Here is a 19335-nt window from a genome sequence, read left to right as displayed (position 1 = left end):
AATCATCATAAAGATTGTAGCCCACGAAGAAGAAATATTTTTATTATTTGATTAAAATAAGTACCTACCCCATTTAAAAAAATGACAGCAACTGTCAATATTTATCTCAGGTTATTTTTGACATTTCGCCGCCATGTACTTGATACTTTAAAATAATAAAACTCATAATATATTTTATTTAATTTCTGCAAAATAGTATAATATTTTTGTCCTAAATTTTCATATTTTTCTGTAAATACGTTATTACGGATGGAAATTTGTGTTTCAAGCCACCATGAATTCGGCAAGGTATTTGTTGGTTAAGATACGTAAACATAATAGAAGCTTCTGCAGAGCCTTGTCCAGTGAAAAAGTTATACTAACTTTGGGCGACGCGTACAAGCCGGTCGTCGTCGAGAGCGGAAAGTACGAAAAATGGGAAAAAGAAGGAAGATTCGTCGCGAAAAATGGCGAAAAGTTCAGTTTAGTTCTGCCGCCGCCGAATGTCACCGGATCTCTGCATTTGGGACACGCCTTGACGGCGACATTGCAAGACGTCTTGTCAAGATGGATGAGAATGCGAGGCTTCAACGTCGCGTGGATTCCCGGAACAGATCACGCCGGGATAGCGACGCAAGCTGTAGTTGAAAAATATTTACATAAAAAAGGAATCGATCGCCATTCGTTAGGCAGAGAAGACTTTCAAAGAGAAGTCTGGAGTTGGAAAGAAAAAAACAGCGGGAAAATTCAGAAACAGTTGAAAAGACTCGGCGTAAGCCTGGATTGGTCGCGTGAGGTATTCACAATGGATGAAAAACGATCGAAATCGGTCAACTACGCATTCATTAAACTATTCAACGAAGGCTTGATATACAGGTCTAACAACTTAGTAAATTGGTGTTGCGAATTGCGCTCAACGATTTCAGATATCGAAGTGGACATTTTGAATATCGTCGGGCCGAGTGAAGTTACGATTCCATCTTATCCGAAGCCTGTGAAATTCGGGCTGCTGACGGAGTTCGCTTACAAATTAAAAGACAGCGATGAAGAAATTATCGTCGCTACTACGAGACCGGAGACTATTTTAGGAGATGTCGCGATAGCCGTGCATCCGAGCGATGACCGCTTTTCAAAGTATGTCGGAAGCCTTGTCCAACATCCATTTTTGAAAAAATATTTGCCAATTGTAGCCGATGTCAGGGTTGATAAAAATTTCGGCACAGGAGCGGTCAAAATCACTCCGGCGCACGACAGAAATGACTACGAAATAGCGAAAACATTCGATTTTGAAATGGTGCCAGTCATCAACGAATCCGGGTGTATTGAAGACGGATTCGGGGTGTTTTCTAGCTTAAACCGGTATCAAGCCAGGGATTTGGTGGTGGGAGAATTGGACAAAAAGGGATTGATCAGAAACATCCGGAATCATTCCATGATGATCCCCGTGTGCAGTCGTACCGGGGACGTTGTGGAATTGTTGCCGCGCTCACAGTGGTATGTGGACTGCAAGAACCTGGCCCGGAGGGCCCTCGAAAGCGTACGGAAAGGGGATCTGAAGATCTTTCCGGAAGGTTTCGTAAATAACTGGAACAGGTGGCTCGAGGAAGAGAGGGATTGGTGCATCTCTAGGCAGCTGTGGTGGGGACACCGAATCCCGGCTTACAAATGTTTTAAAAATGGTCAACCAGGTGAATATTCATATTCATATTTATTTGTGTAACTAATTTACTGACTTACAGTGTCGGGACGTGGTCCCGTGGTTAGTGTCGCAGACTCCTAAGTCAGAGTTTCTCGGCTCGAACCCTATCTAACAAAATTTGATACCTATTTCTAATAATGGCCGCTTAGGCTCACAGAAATAGTATGAAATTGAAATATTCGTGTGAATAATAAAAACATAAATAAATCTTTTTTTTAAAATATAAAATAATATTCATATTTATTTGTTAAACTAAATAACTGATTTTATAATAAAAATAAATAATAATAATTTTGGATAATATATACAGCGCCATTTTCGGAAAATACTAACAAGGGCGCTTTATATGTAAATATTCATATTTATTTGTTAAGCTAATATACCCGCTAATATGTTCACCTCCGTAGTGTAATGGTCAGCACGCTCGGCCACCGTTCCGGAGGTCCCGGGTTCGATACCCAGAGGGACGTCTAATAAATATTAGTGTTTTTTTTCACTCTAATATTTATTCAATATTACCCTGGACTGGTACCAAAAGCAGAGGGCTGATCACCCTTCCTTCGTGCGCTAACAATCAAGATAACACTGCTTTATATGATGCAGTGCCATATGCACGATTGGCATGCGGATAAGGGTTCGAATGACGAATGAAGCTAGTATACTGACTAATTATTTTGCTACTTTCAGTACCATAATTTATAAACTTTCATCCATCTAAACACTTCACAATCTTCTTCTTCATGAGCCCTCTGACCTCTACTGCTGGATATAGGTCTCTTCCCCTTCTTTCCATTTCCTCCGGGCGGTTGCTGCTTCCAGTTTCTACCCCCCATAGCGACTATGTCGTCGGACCATCTCTTTTGGGGTCTTCCGACGCCTGGATAATTCACCCTGGATATGATTATTAAATTTTTATTTTAGCCCTTACTGGTCCAATGTCGAATCTCAATCGACATAAATTTTTTGCTCTTAGGTCCCATGTCGGATGTTATTCCACATTTTTCTCATCATTAGTATTATTTATTTATTCCAAGCTTACATCTTTGTCACTCGTATCTATTACAACAGTATGTGGAGCAGAGGACAAAAGATTTTTTTCCAATTGGAATGTAACTATCAATCTATTTTTTTTTTTTTATTACTGCGGACCGGAAAGGGTTAAAAATACAACCATTTTACAAAATAATTTGTAACTTTTAATTTTCAGATCAATTCATTTGGATAGCCTCAAACGGAGCAGATGAAGCTCTAGAAATTGGAGCATCCAAATTATCAACTCCTAAATCAGAAATAACTTGCGAACAAGACAGTGATGTTCTAGATACTTGGTTTTCCTCAGGACTGTATCCATTTTCTTCACTGGGCTGGCCTAACAACTCCGAAGACCTTCAAAACTACTATCCGTTAGACGTGATGATCACAGGACATGATATATTGTGCTTTTGGGTGTGTAGAATGGTCATGTTGGGCACAGAACTGACGGGAAAACTTCCATTTGATAAGGTTTTATTGCACGGTGTTATTTCTGATTCGTCCGGAGCTAAGATGTCTAAGAGCAAAGGCAACGTGATCGACCCGGAAGATGTCATAAATGGAATCAGCTTAGAGCAATTGAACCATAAAGCAAAGACATCTTTTGAGCAAGGGACTCTGTCTTTTGATGAGTTGAACAAAGCCTTGCGCGGACAGAAAAAACAGTTTCCCAATGGAATTCCTGCCTGCGGAGCTGACGCATTGCGATTTTCGCTCTGCAGCAAGAATGTTACAAGTCATTACATACAATTTGACGTAGATGAATGCCACGCGGACGCGTTGTTCTGCAACAAAATCTGGCAGTGCGTTAAGTACTTTAAAAATGCGTTTGATGTCGTAAATGATTGCGGCAACATCGAAAATATCAAAATGTCCGATTTGTCCCCAATAGACCGTTGGATTTTAAGCAGGATGAGTCATTTAGTTGAAACCGTGAACCAAAGTCTACACGAATTCAATTTCCATATTGCTACGGCCGCTATTAAAAATTTCCTATATAGTGAAATGTGTGATTTTTACATTGAATACACAAAAGATTCACTGAGGTCGGACTTGAGTGTTCGAGAAAACGCAGACAAATTGGCGGCACATTGTCACACATCAGCGGTGTGTCTCGCCACGTCTTTGCATTGCTTGGCTCCTTTTATGCCATACCTCTCCGAAGAACTGATTCCAGCAATTATATTGCGTCGAAACTGCATCTTTGAATACACGGATGATTTCAATAACCCGCGATTCCCGGAATCGGAGTGGTTTAAAAATCTGAGAGACACAGATCTAGAAAACAAGATGGACTCCGTGATCAATATCATTTCGACCGTCAGACAAATGAAAGGGACTTACAATATATCGAATAAAATTAAACCGAACGTTTTGATTGAATGCTACAATGATTATATTAAAAAAGTGGTGATTGAAAATTCCAAACTGATACAAAATCTTACAAAAACAAAGAAAGTTGTTGTCAAAGAATTTGATGTGATTTCGTCAGATTTGTGGAGCTTTTCTGACAGAAACAATTGCAAGGCCTTCTTTGAGCTGCCGAACTTAGATGCTGTCGGATTTTTGAGCATCGGGAAAGAGAAATTGCTGAAAAAGAAGGATAAGATTTCGAAGAGTCTGGAGAAGCTGGAAGCTGTGATGGTCACTGACGGATATAAGATGAAGGTGACTGAAGAGGTTAGACTGTCGCACGTGAGAAAGATCAAAGCTTTGCGAGAAGATCTGGCAAAATTAGCTCAATTGGAGGAGAGCAGTTGATAGTTTTTGCAAGTACTATGCATACTTGTAATAACTCCACCGACAATACACACAAGGTGGCTTGGTGGGTCTCTGCAAAAAAAAAAAAACACATTGTTATCGGGTGGTTTTGTTCATCAACCCCGACCCTAATTATGCTCTGGCAGTCTGCCGCCCGACCCTCAGTATACTAATCACAAGTAGCCGCAACACTCAATTCCCATCTGTACAATGTTTGCAGGCGTCTCTCGCGCTCTACCTAAAGTAAGCAAATAGAACGCTTATAAGCGTCTCCCGCTCTCTACTAACAGTATGGAAAAGGACCCTAATTATACTCCGGCAGTCTGCCGCCCGACCCTCAGTATACTAATCACAAGTAGCCGCAACATCCAATTCCCATCTGTACAATGTTTGCAGGCGTCTCCCGCTCTCTACCAACAGTATGTAAAAGACGCTTTTAAGCATTTCCCGCAAAAAGTGTGATAATGTACTATTCGTATTCAGAAATTGTATTAATATTTGACCTTGTAATAAAAAGTCTATTTATAAAAAGTTTTGTTCCATCCCTAACCTCTGTGTATATATCATTTGATCTAACTGTTTTAAATGTGTGATTATTGATATATCAGCATACAAAGTATGATGGATAATCCTGAAATTATCCGGAACATTGGTCTGTATGTTCCTGATAGTTACCTAAGACAGCGTCGACATAGATTGTTTCACAACAATATCACATTGGATATTGATCTGTTCCATGTGTCCGAAGGAGTTTTCCGAAGCGGGATTCTTCTACACCTTTAAGTCTTCTTGCTTACTTTTAATATATACGCCTTGAATATTGTTTGTTATGTATATATTATTTTTTTGTTGAATAAATTGAAATTGAAGAAGAAAATAGAAGTCCGCGTATTTACGCAGCTTACGACTTGTCATAGGCTGGTTCAAAGGGTCATTTTCAAGGATCCCATGATTGACAACCACAGTACTCAAATTTTTGGAACTGGTATATACATCCCACAATTGTCACGATTTTCCATATGTCATTGTCAATCATGGCCAGAATGGTCTCTCCTGTCTTACTCCTCATTACTGAGGGTTGTGACCCTTGAGGAAGCAATGACTCTTCTCCAGTTATCCCTAGACTGCGCTGCACGTAGCGCTTCAACCACCGAGGTGCCTGCTGCTGCCTTAACTCCATCGGTCCATCGTGTGGGGATCTTCCTCTCCCTCTCTCCCCCTCCAGGCTACCGATCACAACCACCATTTTCACGCATACTGAAGAATCCGCCGTGTACAGACACTGGCCAGAGTCAAGCTATCAGGATGAATGGTAAATGCGTGAAAAAATAAAAAAATTCCAAGAAAAATGGCAAGAAATTTATTGAGATAATATGTACAAAATAAAGATATATTTACAGGGTGGTTTTTTAACGTTATTTCTAAATCTGTAACAAACTATATACATAAGGACGTACAAAACATTACTTCCTATTTTATGTCACTTGAATTCATTTTTGACGATCGTTGAAGTATCCTTTTTTGACATCTCAACATAGCATTTCTTCTCCATGTTATAATGGAAAAATTTAATTTATGTATTAATTTTAAATCAAACACAGATTTTTTGAGTCTACTAAGTTGTATTTTCATATTATTTTTTTGACATCTCATCAAAGATGAAGAAGAATATGGAAGTCTGGGCATTTACGGGGCTGACGACCGTCATAGGCTGGTTTAAGTGATCACTTTACACACGTGTAACATTCACCAATTCTACCCATTATTGACAACCACACTACTCAAATTCTTGGAAGTTCTATATATATGAATCAATTTAGAAACCTTGTTCATGAATCACTAGAACTTCACTAGAGACATCTATTGGTGAGATGTAAAGAAGCCTTTTTTTAAGCAGAAACTCTTATATTAGTATGTGAGATCCGAATCCTGGATTATAATCACACACATGAGAAACGCCGTAAATGCCCAGACTTCCATATTCTTCTTCATCTTTGATGAGATGTCAAAAAAATAATATGAAAATAACTCCTGTAATTGGAGATAATCCAGATTTTGTGAACAAGTATTTGGACACACTCAAAATGTTGTAAATGATTTTTATTAGTGTGTTCTTTATTGTTACTGTACATATTTTTTATAATATTGTAAAAGGCATTAGCCGTAAATAAAATTGAAATAAAATATATCATTAATCTCATGACACTGTACATGTGAATTTACTGGAACCATATACGGTTGGATTCTGAAAGGTTTTATTTAGCAGAGACCCTTTTATTTGGATGTTTGGATGTATCACAATCCCTGTAAATACCCACAGTTCCATAGTCTTCTTCATCTATGTTGAAATGTCAAAAATGTAAAAATAACTCCCAAGTGGAGGAGACCCAGATTGGTTGGACACACTCAAAAGGTTATAAAAAAAAATATACATAAAAATGGCTGCCAAGATGAAAGCGTTCAGGTTAAATTAGGTTTCCTGATGCTGGGTTTTATTTCAAATGTCATTTGTCATTTAGGAAACGGACTAGCTAGCATTGCAGTCATGCTGCATATGGCCATTCCATAATTAATTAATATGGAATATACATACATATCGCTCACTCCTTTCAAGAACGTCATAAATCAAAATTTGTAAATTTTCAGTTGTGCATGTTTTCGGAATGCTCAGAAAATGAACTATATCCCAGCAAAAGAGGCATATTTTTAACTTAATATTTACCCGCTACAGGGCAGAAAATGTTGCTTTTGCATTTTTAAGAAAAGGTGTTGTTTAATTATTTTTTTAAATAAACTAAAAAATTTTCAAATGGAGAAAAAATCTTCATGTTTTACTTAAAAAGATCTGTTGCGTAGTAAAAAGTTCAATAAGTTGCTTGATATTTATTTTTAATACATTGTGTTATATTTTTAAACTTTAAAAACGTTCTCCTGAAAAATACAGTTTTTTGATTTATGACGTTCTTGAAAGGAGTGAGCGATATGTATATTCCATACAATGGTAGAAACGGAGTAGCTAGCGTTGCAGTCATGCCGTATCTGGCCATTCCATAGCTATCAACACAGTCATGCTGCATTTGGCGTTTCAGTAGCTAACTAGGTGTTGATTGTGCAGGTGATGGTAGAAACAGACTAGCTAACGACCCAGTCATACCGCATATGACCATTCTGTAGTTAATTATACATGTGATGATAGGAAAAAACTAGCCAATGAAGCAGTCATGCTACATCTGGCCATTCCGTAGCTAATTGTATGCGAGATGATAATAACGGGCTAACTAGTCCTACTGCATTCCATAACTAACAACACAGTCATGCTGCATCTGGCCTTTCAGTAGCTAACTAGGTGTTGATTGTGCAGGTGATGGTAGAAACAGACTAGCTAACGACCCAGTCATACCGCATATGACCATTTCGTAGTTATTTATACATGTGATGATAGGAAAAAACTAGCGAATGAAGCAGTCATGCTGCATCTGGCCATTCCGTAGCTAATTGTACGTATGATGATAATAACGGACTAGTTAGTGTTGCAGTCATGCCGCTTTTGGCCATTCGATACCTAATTGTGCATGATAACGACCCAGTCATGCTGCATTTGGCCATTCTGTAGCTAATTGTACGTACGATGGTAGTAACGGACTAGCCAACAACGCAGTGATACCACATCTAGCCATTCCGTAGCTAATTATTCATGAGATGGTATTAACTGACTAGCTGATGACCAATGTCGCATCTAACCATTCCAAACCCAATTGTGCATTTGGCCATTTCGTGGCTACTCATGCAGGCTATGGCGGCAACGGACTAGCTAACGACCCCAACCTTCGACCAGCTAGTCACACTCCATCTGCCCACTTGATCACTACTCCGACAGGAGCCGAAGAGTCAGCCATCCTGTAGCAAATTGTACATGTGATGATAATAACGGACTAGCTAGCGTTGCAGTCACGCTGCATTTGGCCATCCAATAGGAGTCCAAGAGTCGGCAGTCTCGCCCTACTTGAAGAAGATCCTGGAGTTGGTGTTGTCGTCCCGGGAGAAGGTGAGGAAAGGGTGCGAGGTGCGGTGCTGGGCCATGTGCGCGTGCGTGGGGAAGGCGAGCCCGCACACGTCGCAGCAGTGCGCCGGCTGCGCGGGCGCCGCCACGCCGCGGCAGTGCAGGCGGCGGTGCGAGGACAGCTCGCTGCGCGTGGGGAAGCCCTCCCGGCAGCGCTCGCACTCAAACGTCACCTGGGGGGAATTAAAACCAGTTGAGAATTAAATTGAACATGTTGAGGATTAAATTTATCAAGTTGAGAATTCCATTTGACATGCTGAGATTTTATTTCTTTTTAACTTGATGGAGATTTTATTTATTTTTATTTATTCGGGAATTGTACAGCTTACATATAAAAAAAAAGATAAACAATAATTACATTAACAATAATAAATATTACACTACATTAACAAAAAATTGTTACGTTAAAAAAAAAGCCAATTAAACAATTCAAATTTTCGCTCACTCAGTTGTGCATGTTTTCGGAATGCCCAGAAAATGTACTATATCCCAGCAAAAGAGGCATATTTTTAACTTAATATTTACCCGCTACAGGGCAGAAAATGTTGTTTTTGCATTTTGAAGAAAACATATTGTTTAATTATTTTTTTTTAAATACTAAATATTTTTCAAATGGAGAAAAAACATCCAGGTTTTACCTAAAAAGATCTGTTGCACAGTAAAAAGTTCAATGAGTGGCTTGATATTTATTTTTAATACATTGTGTTATATTTTTAAACTTTAAAAACGTTCTCCTGAAAAATCAACGATGAGCGATTTATGGTATAAAACTATTAAAAAACATTCAGAGATTTAAAAAAAAGGGTATGGTATAAAATAATAGATTTAGCGGGAAGGAGAAGGATAAAAGGATTCCCCGGATTAGATTCCCAGGAGGGTGAAATCAAATTTTAATACTAGCTGTACCATGTACCGGGCCACATGTTGCTTGGGTCAGTTAGGTTAAAAGGAAATAGAAAGCACAAAGAAAAGGCGAAGAATGTTTGCAAAGACCAATGACAAAGAAAGCGGCACTGCGTTCTAAGCGCCGTGATGGTTAATTAGTTAATTATATTTCTCTTACCTTTCTCTTTTTATGGTCCGATTTATTGTGTAAGGTGAGCGCTCCCAGTGTAGGATACCCCCTGCCGCAAGTCCTGCAGTTGAACTTGAACTTGATGGACAGCTCTTTCCTCTTGGCCGTCTCCAACTCCTCGGTATCGTGGATAGCCGGATGCTTCTTCATCAGGTGTCTCTTGAGTTCGGTGGCGTTGCTATACTCTATATTGCAAAACTTGCACGACAGGTGAGCGTTGCTCCCGTCCTCGTCCGAGTCTAGACTGATGATCTGTGTCTCTACGGGTTTGGCAGCGATCTGCTTCTTCAGATCGCGGATGTGCATTTTCGTGTGCCGGGCCAGGCCGCTTTTGCGCGCAAAGGACCTCTTGCAAGTTACGCATCGGTGCTTGAACATATGGGCTCGATGTTCTTGCTTGCAGTGCCTGCCCAAGTTGAACCGGTTCTGGAACATAAGCGGACACCATTGGCAAGTATATCCGGCGGTCTTGTGAGACTTCAGACAAGCCGTAGCGCTACTGCGTCGTTTGAATTCTTTGCCGCAGGAGCAAGGGTACACTCCGTCTTTTGAAATAATCAGACTTGAAACAGGCGCGATTGTATCTGGTTTTTTGTCAGCCTTTACTGGTGAGGCGGGCGTTAACTGGTGTATTTTCACGTGCCGTTGGAACGTCGCGACGTTTTGATACTTTTTCTGGCAGATGGAGCATTCGAAGACGCGTGGGGCTAGCAGCTCATCGACTTCTTCGTCCATGTCTTGTAAAACGTCCAGTTTTCTCGCAGCAACTGGTGCGATTTGCAATACGGACGAAGGGAGGATGACCTCTTCTTCGGTGGAGTCGGGCTTAAGGCCGCCGTTGTGGAATTCGCTGTTGCTCTTCAGAGACACGGGAACGACTTGTTCAAACATCTGCGACTTTTGATCGGAGTACGATGAGGCTGGTCCCGCCAAAACCTCTTCTTTGACGTGGATCATCTGATCAAATACGAAAGCGCCGCATTCCTGTTTGACTTCCGCGTTCATTTCGTTTCTGTTATCGAGATTTTCATCGATATCTCTCTCATATTCTATCATTTCTTCTTTGATATCTGGCTCGAATATGTCAGAATTTTGCATGGAATCGGAGGGCATAAGATGTAAGAGATGATCACTTTCTGACACGTCTTTGTCTATCGATTCTTGCTTGATGTACGGTCCGTCTGCGTCTTCTGTCTGCCCCGTGTCCAATCCATCGTCCGGCAACTCTTCGTGTGCCGTCTGTTGCGATCCCTCATTATCAGTAATTTCTTGCTTTATTTCTGGAAAATGGGATTCATAGGATATGGAATCTTCCTGTACCGTCGATTCTCCTTCTAACTCACTCAGACTCACCTCGGATACTTTTAAACTATCTTGATCTAATTGACTACCTAATACGCTGTCATTATTTCGTGACGATGTAGCGTCATCACATTTACTATCCATTTGCGATGAATTCTCTTCACTCAAAAGCACATATTTGATGCCATCCGTCTGCGATGTACTATCATCGTTTAAAGCTATCATTATTTCGTCATCTTTTCGCGGTGGATCATTTTTCTTATCTACTAAAACTAATTCATCACTTGTGTCTGTATTTTCATCGTCGTTTCTAGCATCTAACGCTTCTGACAATGTCCCGACGGTGTTATCAGATTCTGATTCCATATTACTAATACTTTTACACGTTTCTAAACTATTTTCATCTTCGATGTAAGTATCTTTACTATTATGTACACTAGTTTCATCCATATTTACATCGACAGATGTAGATATCCGTAAAGTGTCATCTAACGATTCATCAACTAAAGAATCTTCTGTATTTTTACAATTAATATACAAATCATTAGCTATTTTTTTTTCTTCAAAATCTTGAATGCTTTCCTGAAAAAAAGAAAAAAAATTTAACATTAACAGTGTGTATTATTTTTTGACATCTCAACATAGATGAAGAAGAATTATAGAAGAAATAAATACATATTGATTTAGCTAGAAGAAACAAAAATCCATTGATGATATCGCTCGAAAGAGATGAATGTAGATCTGAGTGTGAAATATTGGTAAATGGGGAGATTTTGGAACAGGTAGATGATTTCATATATTTGGGTAGTATGTTTTCTAGGGATGGAAAGATTGATAGACATAGAAAGGAGAGTGAATGCTGGGAACAGAGTGAATGGTGCACTAAAATCAGTTTTAGCAAATAAAAATCTATCAGCGGAAGCTAAACTGGCAGTACACAATGGAGTTCTGGTTCCAACCCTAATGTATGGAAGCGAAGCATGGAGTTGGCAAAAGAAGGATGAAAGCAGACTGAATGCAGTCGAAATGCGATCCCTCAGACGAATGTGTGGCAAAACGATGTTTGATAGATGTTCGAATGATGAAATAAGGAAAGAATGTAAGGCTGAGATAAGCATTATCGATAAAATTAAGAAAGGTGTGTTGAGATGGTTTGGACATGTGGAGCGTATGAGTGAAGAAAGAACGGTTAAACAAATTTATGGAGCGAATGTAGTTGGAAAAAGAAGCAGAGGACGACCGAGGAAAACTTGGCGAAATCAGGTATGTCAAATACTTGAAAGCGGCCGGGTCAGGAGTCGTAATAATCGTCGGGTATGTATGAGGAGATGCATGAATGTAGAAGAGGCTAAGAATGTTTGCAAAGACAGAGTGGTGTGGCGTTCGATTCTCTCTGCCTACCCCTGCGGGGAAGCGGCGTGATGGTTAGTTAGTTAGTTAGTTAGATATCGCTCACTCCTTTCAAGAACGTCATAAATCAAAAATTGACAATTTTCAGTTGTGCATGTTTTCAAAATGCCCAGAAAATGTACTATATCCCAGCAAAAGCGGCATATTTTTAACTTAATATTTACCCGCCACAGGGCAGAAAGTGTTGTTTTTGCATTTTGAAGAAAAGGTATTGTTTAATTATTTTTGTAAATATACTAAATATTTTTCAAATGGAGAAAAAACCTTCAGGTTTTACCTAAAAAGATCTGTTGCATAGTAAAAAGTTCGATAAGTGGATTGATATTTATTTTTGATATATTGTGTTATATTTTCAAAATTTAAAAACGTTCTCCTGAGAAATCAAGTTTTTTGATTTATGACGTTCTTGAAAGGAGTGAGCGATATATATATATATATTATATATATATATATATATATATATATATATATATATATATATATATATATATATATATATATATATATATATATATCTTTTTTTTTTAAATAAATATATATATATATATATATATATATATATATATATATATATATATATATATATATATATATATATATATATATAAATATATATATATATATCGCTCACTCCTTTCAAGAACGTCATAAATCAAAAAACTTGATTTCTCAGGAGAACGTTTTTAAATTTTGAAAATATAACACAATATATCAAAAATAAATATCAATCCACTTATCGAACTTTTTACTATGCAACAGATCTTTTTAGGTAAAACCTGAAGGTTTTTTCTCCATTTGAAAAATATTTAGTATATTTACAAAAATAATTAAACAATACCTTTTCTTCAAAATGCAAAAACAACACTTTCTGCCCTGTGGCGGGTAAATATTAAGTTAAAAATATGCCGCTTTTGCTGGGATATAGTACATTTTCTGGGCATTTTGAAAACATGCACAACTGAAAATTGTCAATTTTTGATTTATGACGTTCTTGAAAGGAGTGAGCGATATCTAACTAACTAACTAACTAACCATCACGCCGCTTCCCCGCAGGGGTAGGCAGAGAGAATCGAACGCCACACCACTCTGTCTTTGCAAACATTCTTAGCCTCTTCTACATTCATGCATCTCCTCATACATACCCGACGATTATTACGACTCCTGACCCGGCCGCTTTCAAGTATTTGACATACCTGATTTCGCCAAGTTTTCCTCGGTCGTCCTCTGCTTCTTTTTCCAACTACATTCGCTCCATAAATTTGTTTAACCGTTCTTTCTTCACTCATACGCTCCACATGTCCAAACCATCTCAACACACCTTTCTTAATTTTATCGATAATGCTTATCTCAGCCTTACATTCTTTCCTTATTTCATCATTCGAACATCTATCAAACATCGTTTTGCCACACATTCGTCTGAGGGATCGCATTTCGACTGCATTCAGTCTGCTTTCATCCTTCTTTTGCCAACTCCATGCTTCGCTTCCATACATTAGGGTTGGAACCAGAACTCCATTGTGTACTGCCAGTTTAGCTTCCGCTGATAGATTTTTATTTGCTAAAACTGATTTTAGTGCACCATTCACTCTGTTCCCAGCATTCACTCTCCTTTCTATGTCTATCAATCTTTCCATCCCTAGAAAACATACTACCCAAATATATGAAATCATCTACCTGTTCCAAAATCTCCCCATTTACCAATATTTCACACTCAGATCTACATTCATCTCTTTCGAGCGATATCATCAATGGATTTTTGTTTCTTCTAGCTAAATCAATATGTATTTATTTCTTCTATAATTGCAAGTTACGCATCGGTGCTTGAACATATGGGCTCGATGTTCTTGCTTGCAGTGCCTGCCCAAGTTGAACCGGTTCTGGAACATAAGCGGACACCATTGGCAAATATATATATATATATATATATATATTTATTTAAAAAAAAAGATAAATATTTGTGTTTTTATTATTTTCACAAATATTTCAATTTCATACTATTTCTGTGAGCCTAAGCGGCTCATTATTAGAAATATGTATCAAATTGTGGTAGAGTTGGTTCGAACCGAAAAACTCTGACTTAAGAGTCCGCGACACTAACCACGGGACCACAACCCGACGTCATAGGGCTTATTCTTATTCATCTATGTTGAGATGTCAAAAAATAATATGAAAATAACTCCTGTAATTGGAGATAATCCAGATTTGTAAACACAAGTATTTAGACACACTCCAAATGTTGTAAGGAGTGTATTGTAAGGTTTCATTAATTGATTCGGCAGTTACTTTGGGTAATATTTTTCCATTTTTAATTTAAATTTTACTTGCATGCATTCCTTCCTTATTTCACTATTCAAACATCTATCATACATCGTTTTGTCGCACATTCTTCTGAGAGATCGCATTTCGACGGCATTCAGTCTACTTTCATCCTTCTTTTGCCAACTCCATGTTTCACTTCCATGCATTTGGGTTGGTACCAGGACTCCACTGTGTACTGCCAGTTTAGCTTTCACAGGTCATAATAATAGTCTCTAAAGACTAGAAGGAATGTGTATTTGACTACCCATTTTTATCCATTGTTGCGCGGTATGATGGATAATCCTGAAATTATCCGGAACGTTGGTCTGTATGTTCCCGATAGTTACCTAAGTCAGCGTCAGCATAGCTTGTTTCACATTCCTATACACAGGACCAACCTGCCGATGGTTATGCCTGTAGGAAGAGCTACCGCTATGTTGAACAATATCTCATTGGATATTAATCTGTTCCATGTGTCTGAAGGAATTTTCCGAAGCGGGATTCTTCTACACCTTTCTCAATAGTATTCTGGCTTATTTTCTATTTTTGTTAATGTAACTAACTAACTAACTAACTAACCATCACGCCGCTTCCCCGCAGGGGTAGGCAGAGAGAATCGAACGCCACACCACTCTGTCTTTGCAAACATTCTTTGCCTCTTCTACATTCATGCATCTCCTCATACATACCCGACGATTATTACGACTCCTGACCCGGCCGCTTTCAAGTATTTGACATACCTGATTGTGCCAAGTTTTCCTCGGTCGTCCTCTGCTTCTTTTTCCAACTACATTCGCCCCATAAATTTGTTTAACCGTTCTTTCTTCACTCATACGCTCCACATGTCCAAACCATCTCAACACACCTTTCTTAATTTTATCGATAATGCTTATCTCAGCCTTACATTCTTTCCTTATTTCATCATTCGAACATCTATCAAACATCGTTTTGCCACACATTCGTCTGAGGGATCGCATTTCGACTGCATTCAGTCTGCTTTCATCCTTCTTTTGCCAACTCCATGCTTCGCTTCCATACATAAGGGTTGGAACCAGAACTCCATTGTGTACTGCCAGTTTAGCTTCCGCTGATAGATTTTTATTTGCTAAAACTGATTTTAGTGCACCATTCACTCTGTTCCCAGCATTCACTCTCCTTTCTATTTTAAATTTAAGTTTGTAATGTGTATGTTAACTATAAAATAAATAAATTGAAAATAAGCTCCGTAAATACCCCGACTTCCATACTCTCCTTCATCTATGTAAAAATACCAAAAATGTGAAAATATACAGTTTTTTATCTTACTTGATAGTCATTTTCCACTGGGATCAGAACGCCCATATTGACAGCTTCGGAGTTGACCCCTTCGCAAAAGTGAGATTCGTCAGCTACGCTGTTATTATCTTTACTTTCATTTTTAGAAGTTGAGGCTTCGACACATAAACTGAAACAAGAAAAAATACAAATGATTTTATACAATAGAAACAAGATGAAAAAAACAACAGCAAAAAAGATTTACAAACATCAAATAATAATAATTAAACCCTTATCCGCACCCCAATGGTGCATAGGGCACTGCGTCATATAACGCAGTGTTATCTTGATCGTTTACACATGAAGGAAAGGTGATCAGCCCTCCGCTTCAGGTACCAGTCCAGGGTAATATTGAATAAATATTACGGTGAAAAAAATCACTTATATTTATTTGACCCCCCCCTGGAAATCGAACCCGGGACCTCCAGAACGGCAGCCGAGCGCGCTGATCATTACACTACGGAGGCAGACAAACATCAAAAAAGGAAGAAAAAATGTGATTTTATGTAACAAAAACGAGAAGACTAAAACAAATGATTCACAATAATCAAAATAAGAAAAGACAAATGAAATTACAATATTTGAAACAAGAAAAAAACCAAATAAAGGAATGGGTGAATGATGAAGAGTTAATTTTATGAAAATTGTAAAATGTTTATATATACTCAATTATTTTCTCTTTTTTGTGTGTATATTAGGTTAAAATCGTAAAACAATAAAAAAATTGTATTAAAAAAGAACTCCACCGACAAGACACGCAAGGTGGCTTGGTGGGTCTCTGCAAAAAAATAATTTAAATATGTTTAAAATAGTGATTTAAATAAATGTATACAATTTATGTTAGTAAAAAAAACTCTTTGCGGTGGTATGGACATGTGGAGCGAATGGATAGCGAGAGAATGACTAAGAAAATATATGTGGCGAATGTGAGAGGGAAAACAGAACGTGGACAACCGAAAAAGACTTGGCACGATCAGATCAATCAGAACCTAAAATCTGGCGGTGTCAAAAGTCTGCGTAATCGGAGGGCATGTATGACTAGATGTATGGATGTGAAGGAGGCGAGGAGTGTATGTCAGGACAGAAGAGTGTGGCGTTCCATCCTCTCTGCCTACCCCTGCGGAGAAACGGCGTGATGGTAGTAGTAGTAGTAGTAAAAAAATGATAATTATAATAATAAACAAAAAGAATAAAACAAATGATTTTAAATATTAAAAACAAATGATTTTGAATAATTTTTATGTAAGTCTTAAAATTTCAATTAGAAATATTTCAACATTTTGAGTGTGTCCAAATACTTGTTCACAAAATCTGGATTATCTCCAATTACAGGAGTTATTTCGTCTCACCAATAGATGTATCTAGTGAAGTTCTAGTGATTCAAGAACAATGCTTCAAAATACAATACCTCACATACTAATATAAGAGTTTCTGCTTAATTAAAAGCTTCTTTACATCTCACCAATAGATGTCTCTAGTGAAGTTCTAGTGATTCAAGAACAATGCTTCAAAGTACAATACCTCACATACTAATATAAGAGTTTCTGCTTAATTAAAAGCTTCTTTACATCTCACCAATAGATGTATCTAGTGAAGTTCTAGTGATTCATGAATAATGTTTCAAAATTGGTTCATATATATAGAACATCCAAAAATTTGAGTAGTGTGGTTGTCAATAATTGGTAGAATTTGTGAATGTTATACGCGTGTAAAGTGATTTTTTCACTGTCATATTTATTCAATATAACATAAGTAATTTTTTCACTGTCATATTTGTTCAATATTACCCTGGACTTGTACCTGAAGCGGAGGGCTGATCACCTTTCATTCATGTGTAAACGATCAAGATAACACTGCGTTTATATGACGCAGTGCCCTATGCACCATTGGGGTGCGGATAAGGGTTTTATTATTATTATTAAAGTGATCACTTAAACCAGCCTATGACGGTCATCAGCCCCGTAAATGCCCAGACTTCCATATTCTTCTACATCTTTGATGATATGTCAAAAAATAATAAGAAATAAGTATGTATGATTATTTCAAACCCGTAGTTTATAAAAAATGAGCCTTGTTTGTTATCTAAATGCTACAATTCCTATGTTCAAATTTGATAGATACATTTAAAATAGCGAAAGCTGAACTAGCAGTACACAAAGGAGTCCTAGTAGCAACCCTAATGCATGGAGTTGGCAAAACAAAGATGAAAGCAATCAAAATGCAATGTCTCAGACGAATGTACAGCAAGACAATGTATGACAGTTGTTTGAATCGTGAAATAAGGAAAGAATGCAAGGCTGAGATAAGCATTATCAATGAAATTGAGAAAAGTATGCTGAGATGGTTTGGACATGTGGAACGAATGAGTGAGGAAATAACAGTAAAACTAATTTACGAGGCGAATGTAGTTAGAAATAGGAGCAGAGGAAAACTTGGAATGATCAAGTACTTCAAATAATTGAAAATGGTCAAAAGGTATAATAATCGGGGCATGAACATGGAAGAGGCGAAGATTGTTTAAAAAGATAGAGTGGTTAGGCGTTCTATTCTCTCTGCCTACCACTTCGGGAAGCAGCGTGATGGTTGTAAATTATTTAAATGACTTGCTTTGCAATTATGACATAAACTCGAATTATACAGATAAATTCATTCAAGTTTTATTTACATCGAAGTAATATTTAATTAGAAAACATGGTAACACTAAATCATTAATTTTTTGTTTGATAACTTTATGCAAATTAAGGAAATCAACAGTCGCATTATCATTTGAAAAAAATCACTTATAATGCAAAAGTAACTCACTCTTTTTCATCTGCCATGATTGGAAATGAGACGCTTTTTCTTAAAATAGACACAAACACAAGAATAACTACAAGTTAAAGCTTCAAAAATCAATTTACTATCTTGTTGATTTCTTAACCAATATTTGTACATCGTACGAGAACTTATATTTTAAGTCAAATAGGCATCGCGTGAAGACATTATATGGATGAAAAGCTTTAATACACTGGTTATAATTAAGAAAGGGTATTTTAAAACCATAATCGAGATAAGTTAAACCCGAAAAGATCCCAAAATCCCTTCCGCAGAGGACGGCTTTAGACAGCTGCTGTCATTTTTATGTTATGAATTGTTTTGTCCTGCACTGAAAGGCTGTTGAGTTTATTTTCATAGACAATGTGAAAAGAAAGTACTTTTTTACAATGGCAATATCAAAAAAATTTAACAGTGCCTTTTGTATAACAAGACAGCCGGTTGAAAAATCTGAAAAAGTAGAAAGGAAATTTCAGAAAAAAATCAGATTAGGTAAATACTTGCACTATCTCGAAGAGACGCGCTAAATGAATTTTTCACATGTGTTGAGACTAGAGGGTTTTGTGATAGAGACGACGCCAACGCCGCGAA

General features: G+C 37.7%; 2 protein-coding genes across 2 annotated transcripts; one reads left to right on the top strand and one right to left on the bottom strand.

Annotated features, from left to right (window-relative positions):
- The first annotated feature begins 108 nt into the window (after window positions 1-108).
- LOC148302244 (putative valine--tRNA ligase, cytoplasmic) lies at window positions 109-4554 on the top strand. The gene is made up of 2 exons (XM_088271921.1): window positions 109-1667; window positions 2886-4554. The coding sequence occupies exons 1-2, from the start codon at window positions 275-277 to the stop codon at window positions 4469-4471; spliced, it is 2979 nt and encodes a 992-aa protein (XP_088128047.1). The 5' UTR covers window positions 109-274; the 3' UTR covers window positions 4472-4554.
- A 1254-nt stretch (window positions 4555-5808) lies between these two features.
- Window positions 5809-19082, bottom strand: LOC148302243 (uncharacterized). Its single transcript, XM_088271920.1, has 4 exons — window positions 18733-19082; window positions 15922-16060; window positions 9595-11490; window positions 5809-8704 (listed from the first exon to the last, which is right to left on the bottom strand). Exons 1-4 carry the CDS (start codon window positions 18747-18749, stop codon window positions 8471-8473), a joined length of 2286 nt encoding a protein of 761 aa, XP_088128046.1. The 5' UTR covers window positions 18750-19082; the 3' UTR covers window positions 5809-8470.
- Between the last annotated feature and the right edge of the window lie 253 nt (window positions 19083-19335).

This window comes from Brachycentrus maculatus, unplaced genomic scaffold (assembly GCF_059751285.1).
Source record: "Brachycentrus maculatus isolate JH-2025_06_01 unplaced genomic scaffold, ASM5975128v1 h1tg000470l, whole genome shotgun sequence".
Taxonomy (NCBI): domain Eukaryota; kingdom Metazoa; phylum Arthropoda; class Insecta; order Trichoptera; family Brachycentridae; genus Brachycentrus; species Brachycentrus maculatus.
The sequence above is the reverse complement of the archived record's forward strand: the minus strand, read 5'-3'. Positions and strand labels throughout refer to the sequence as shown.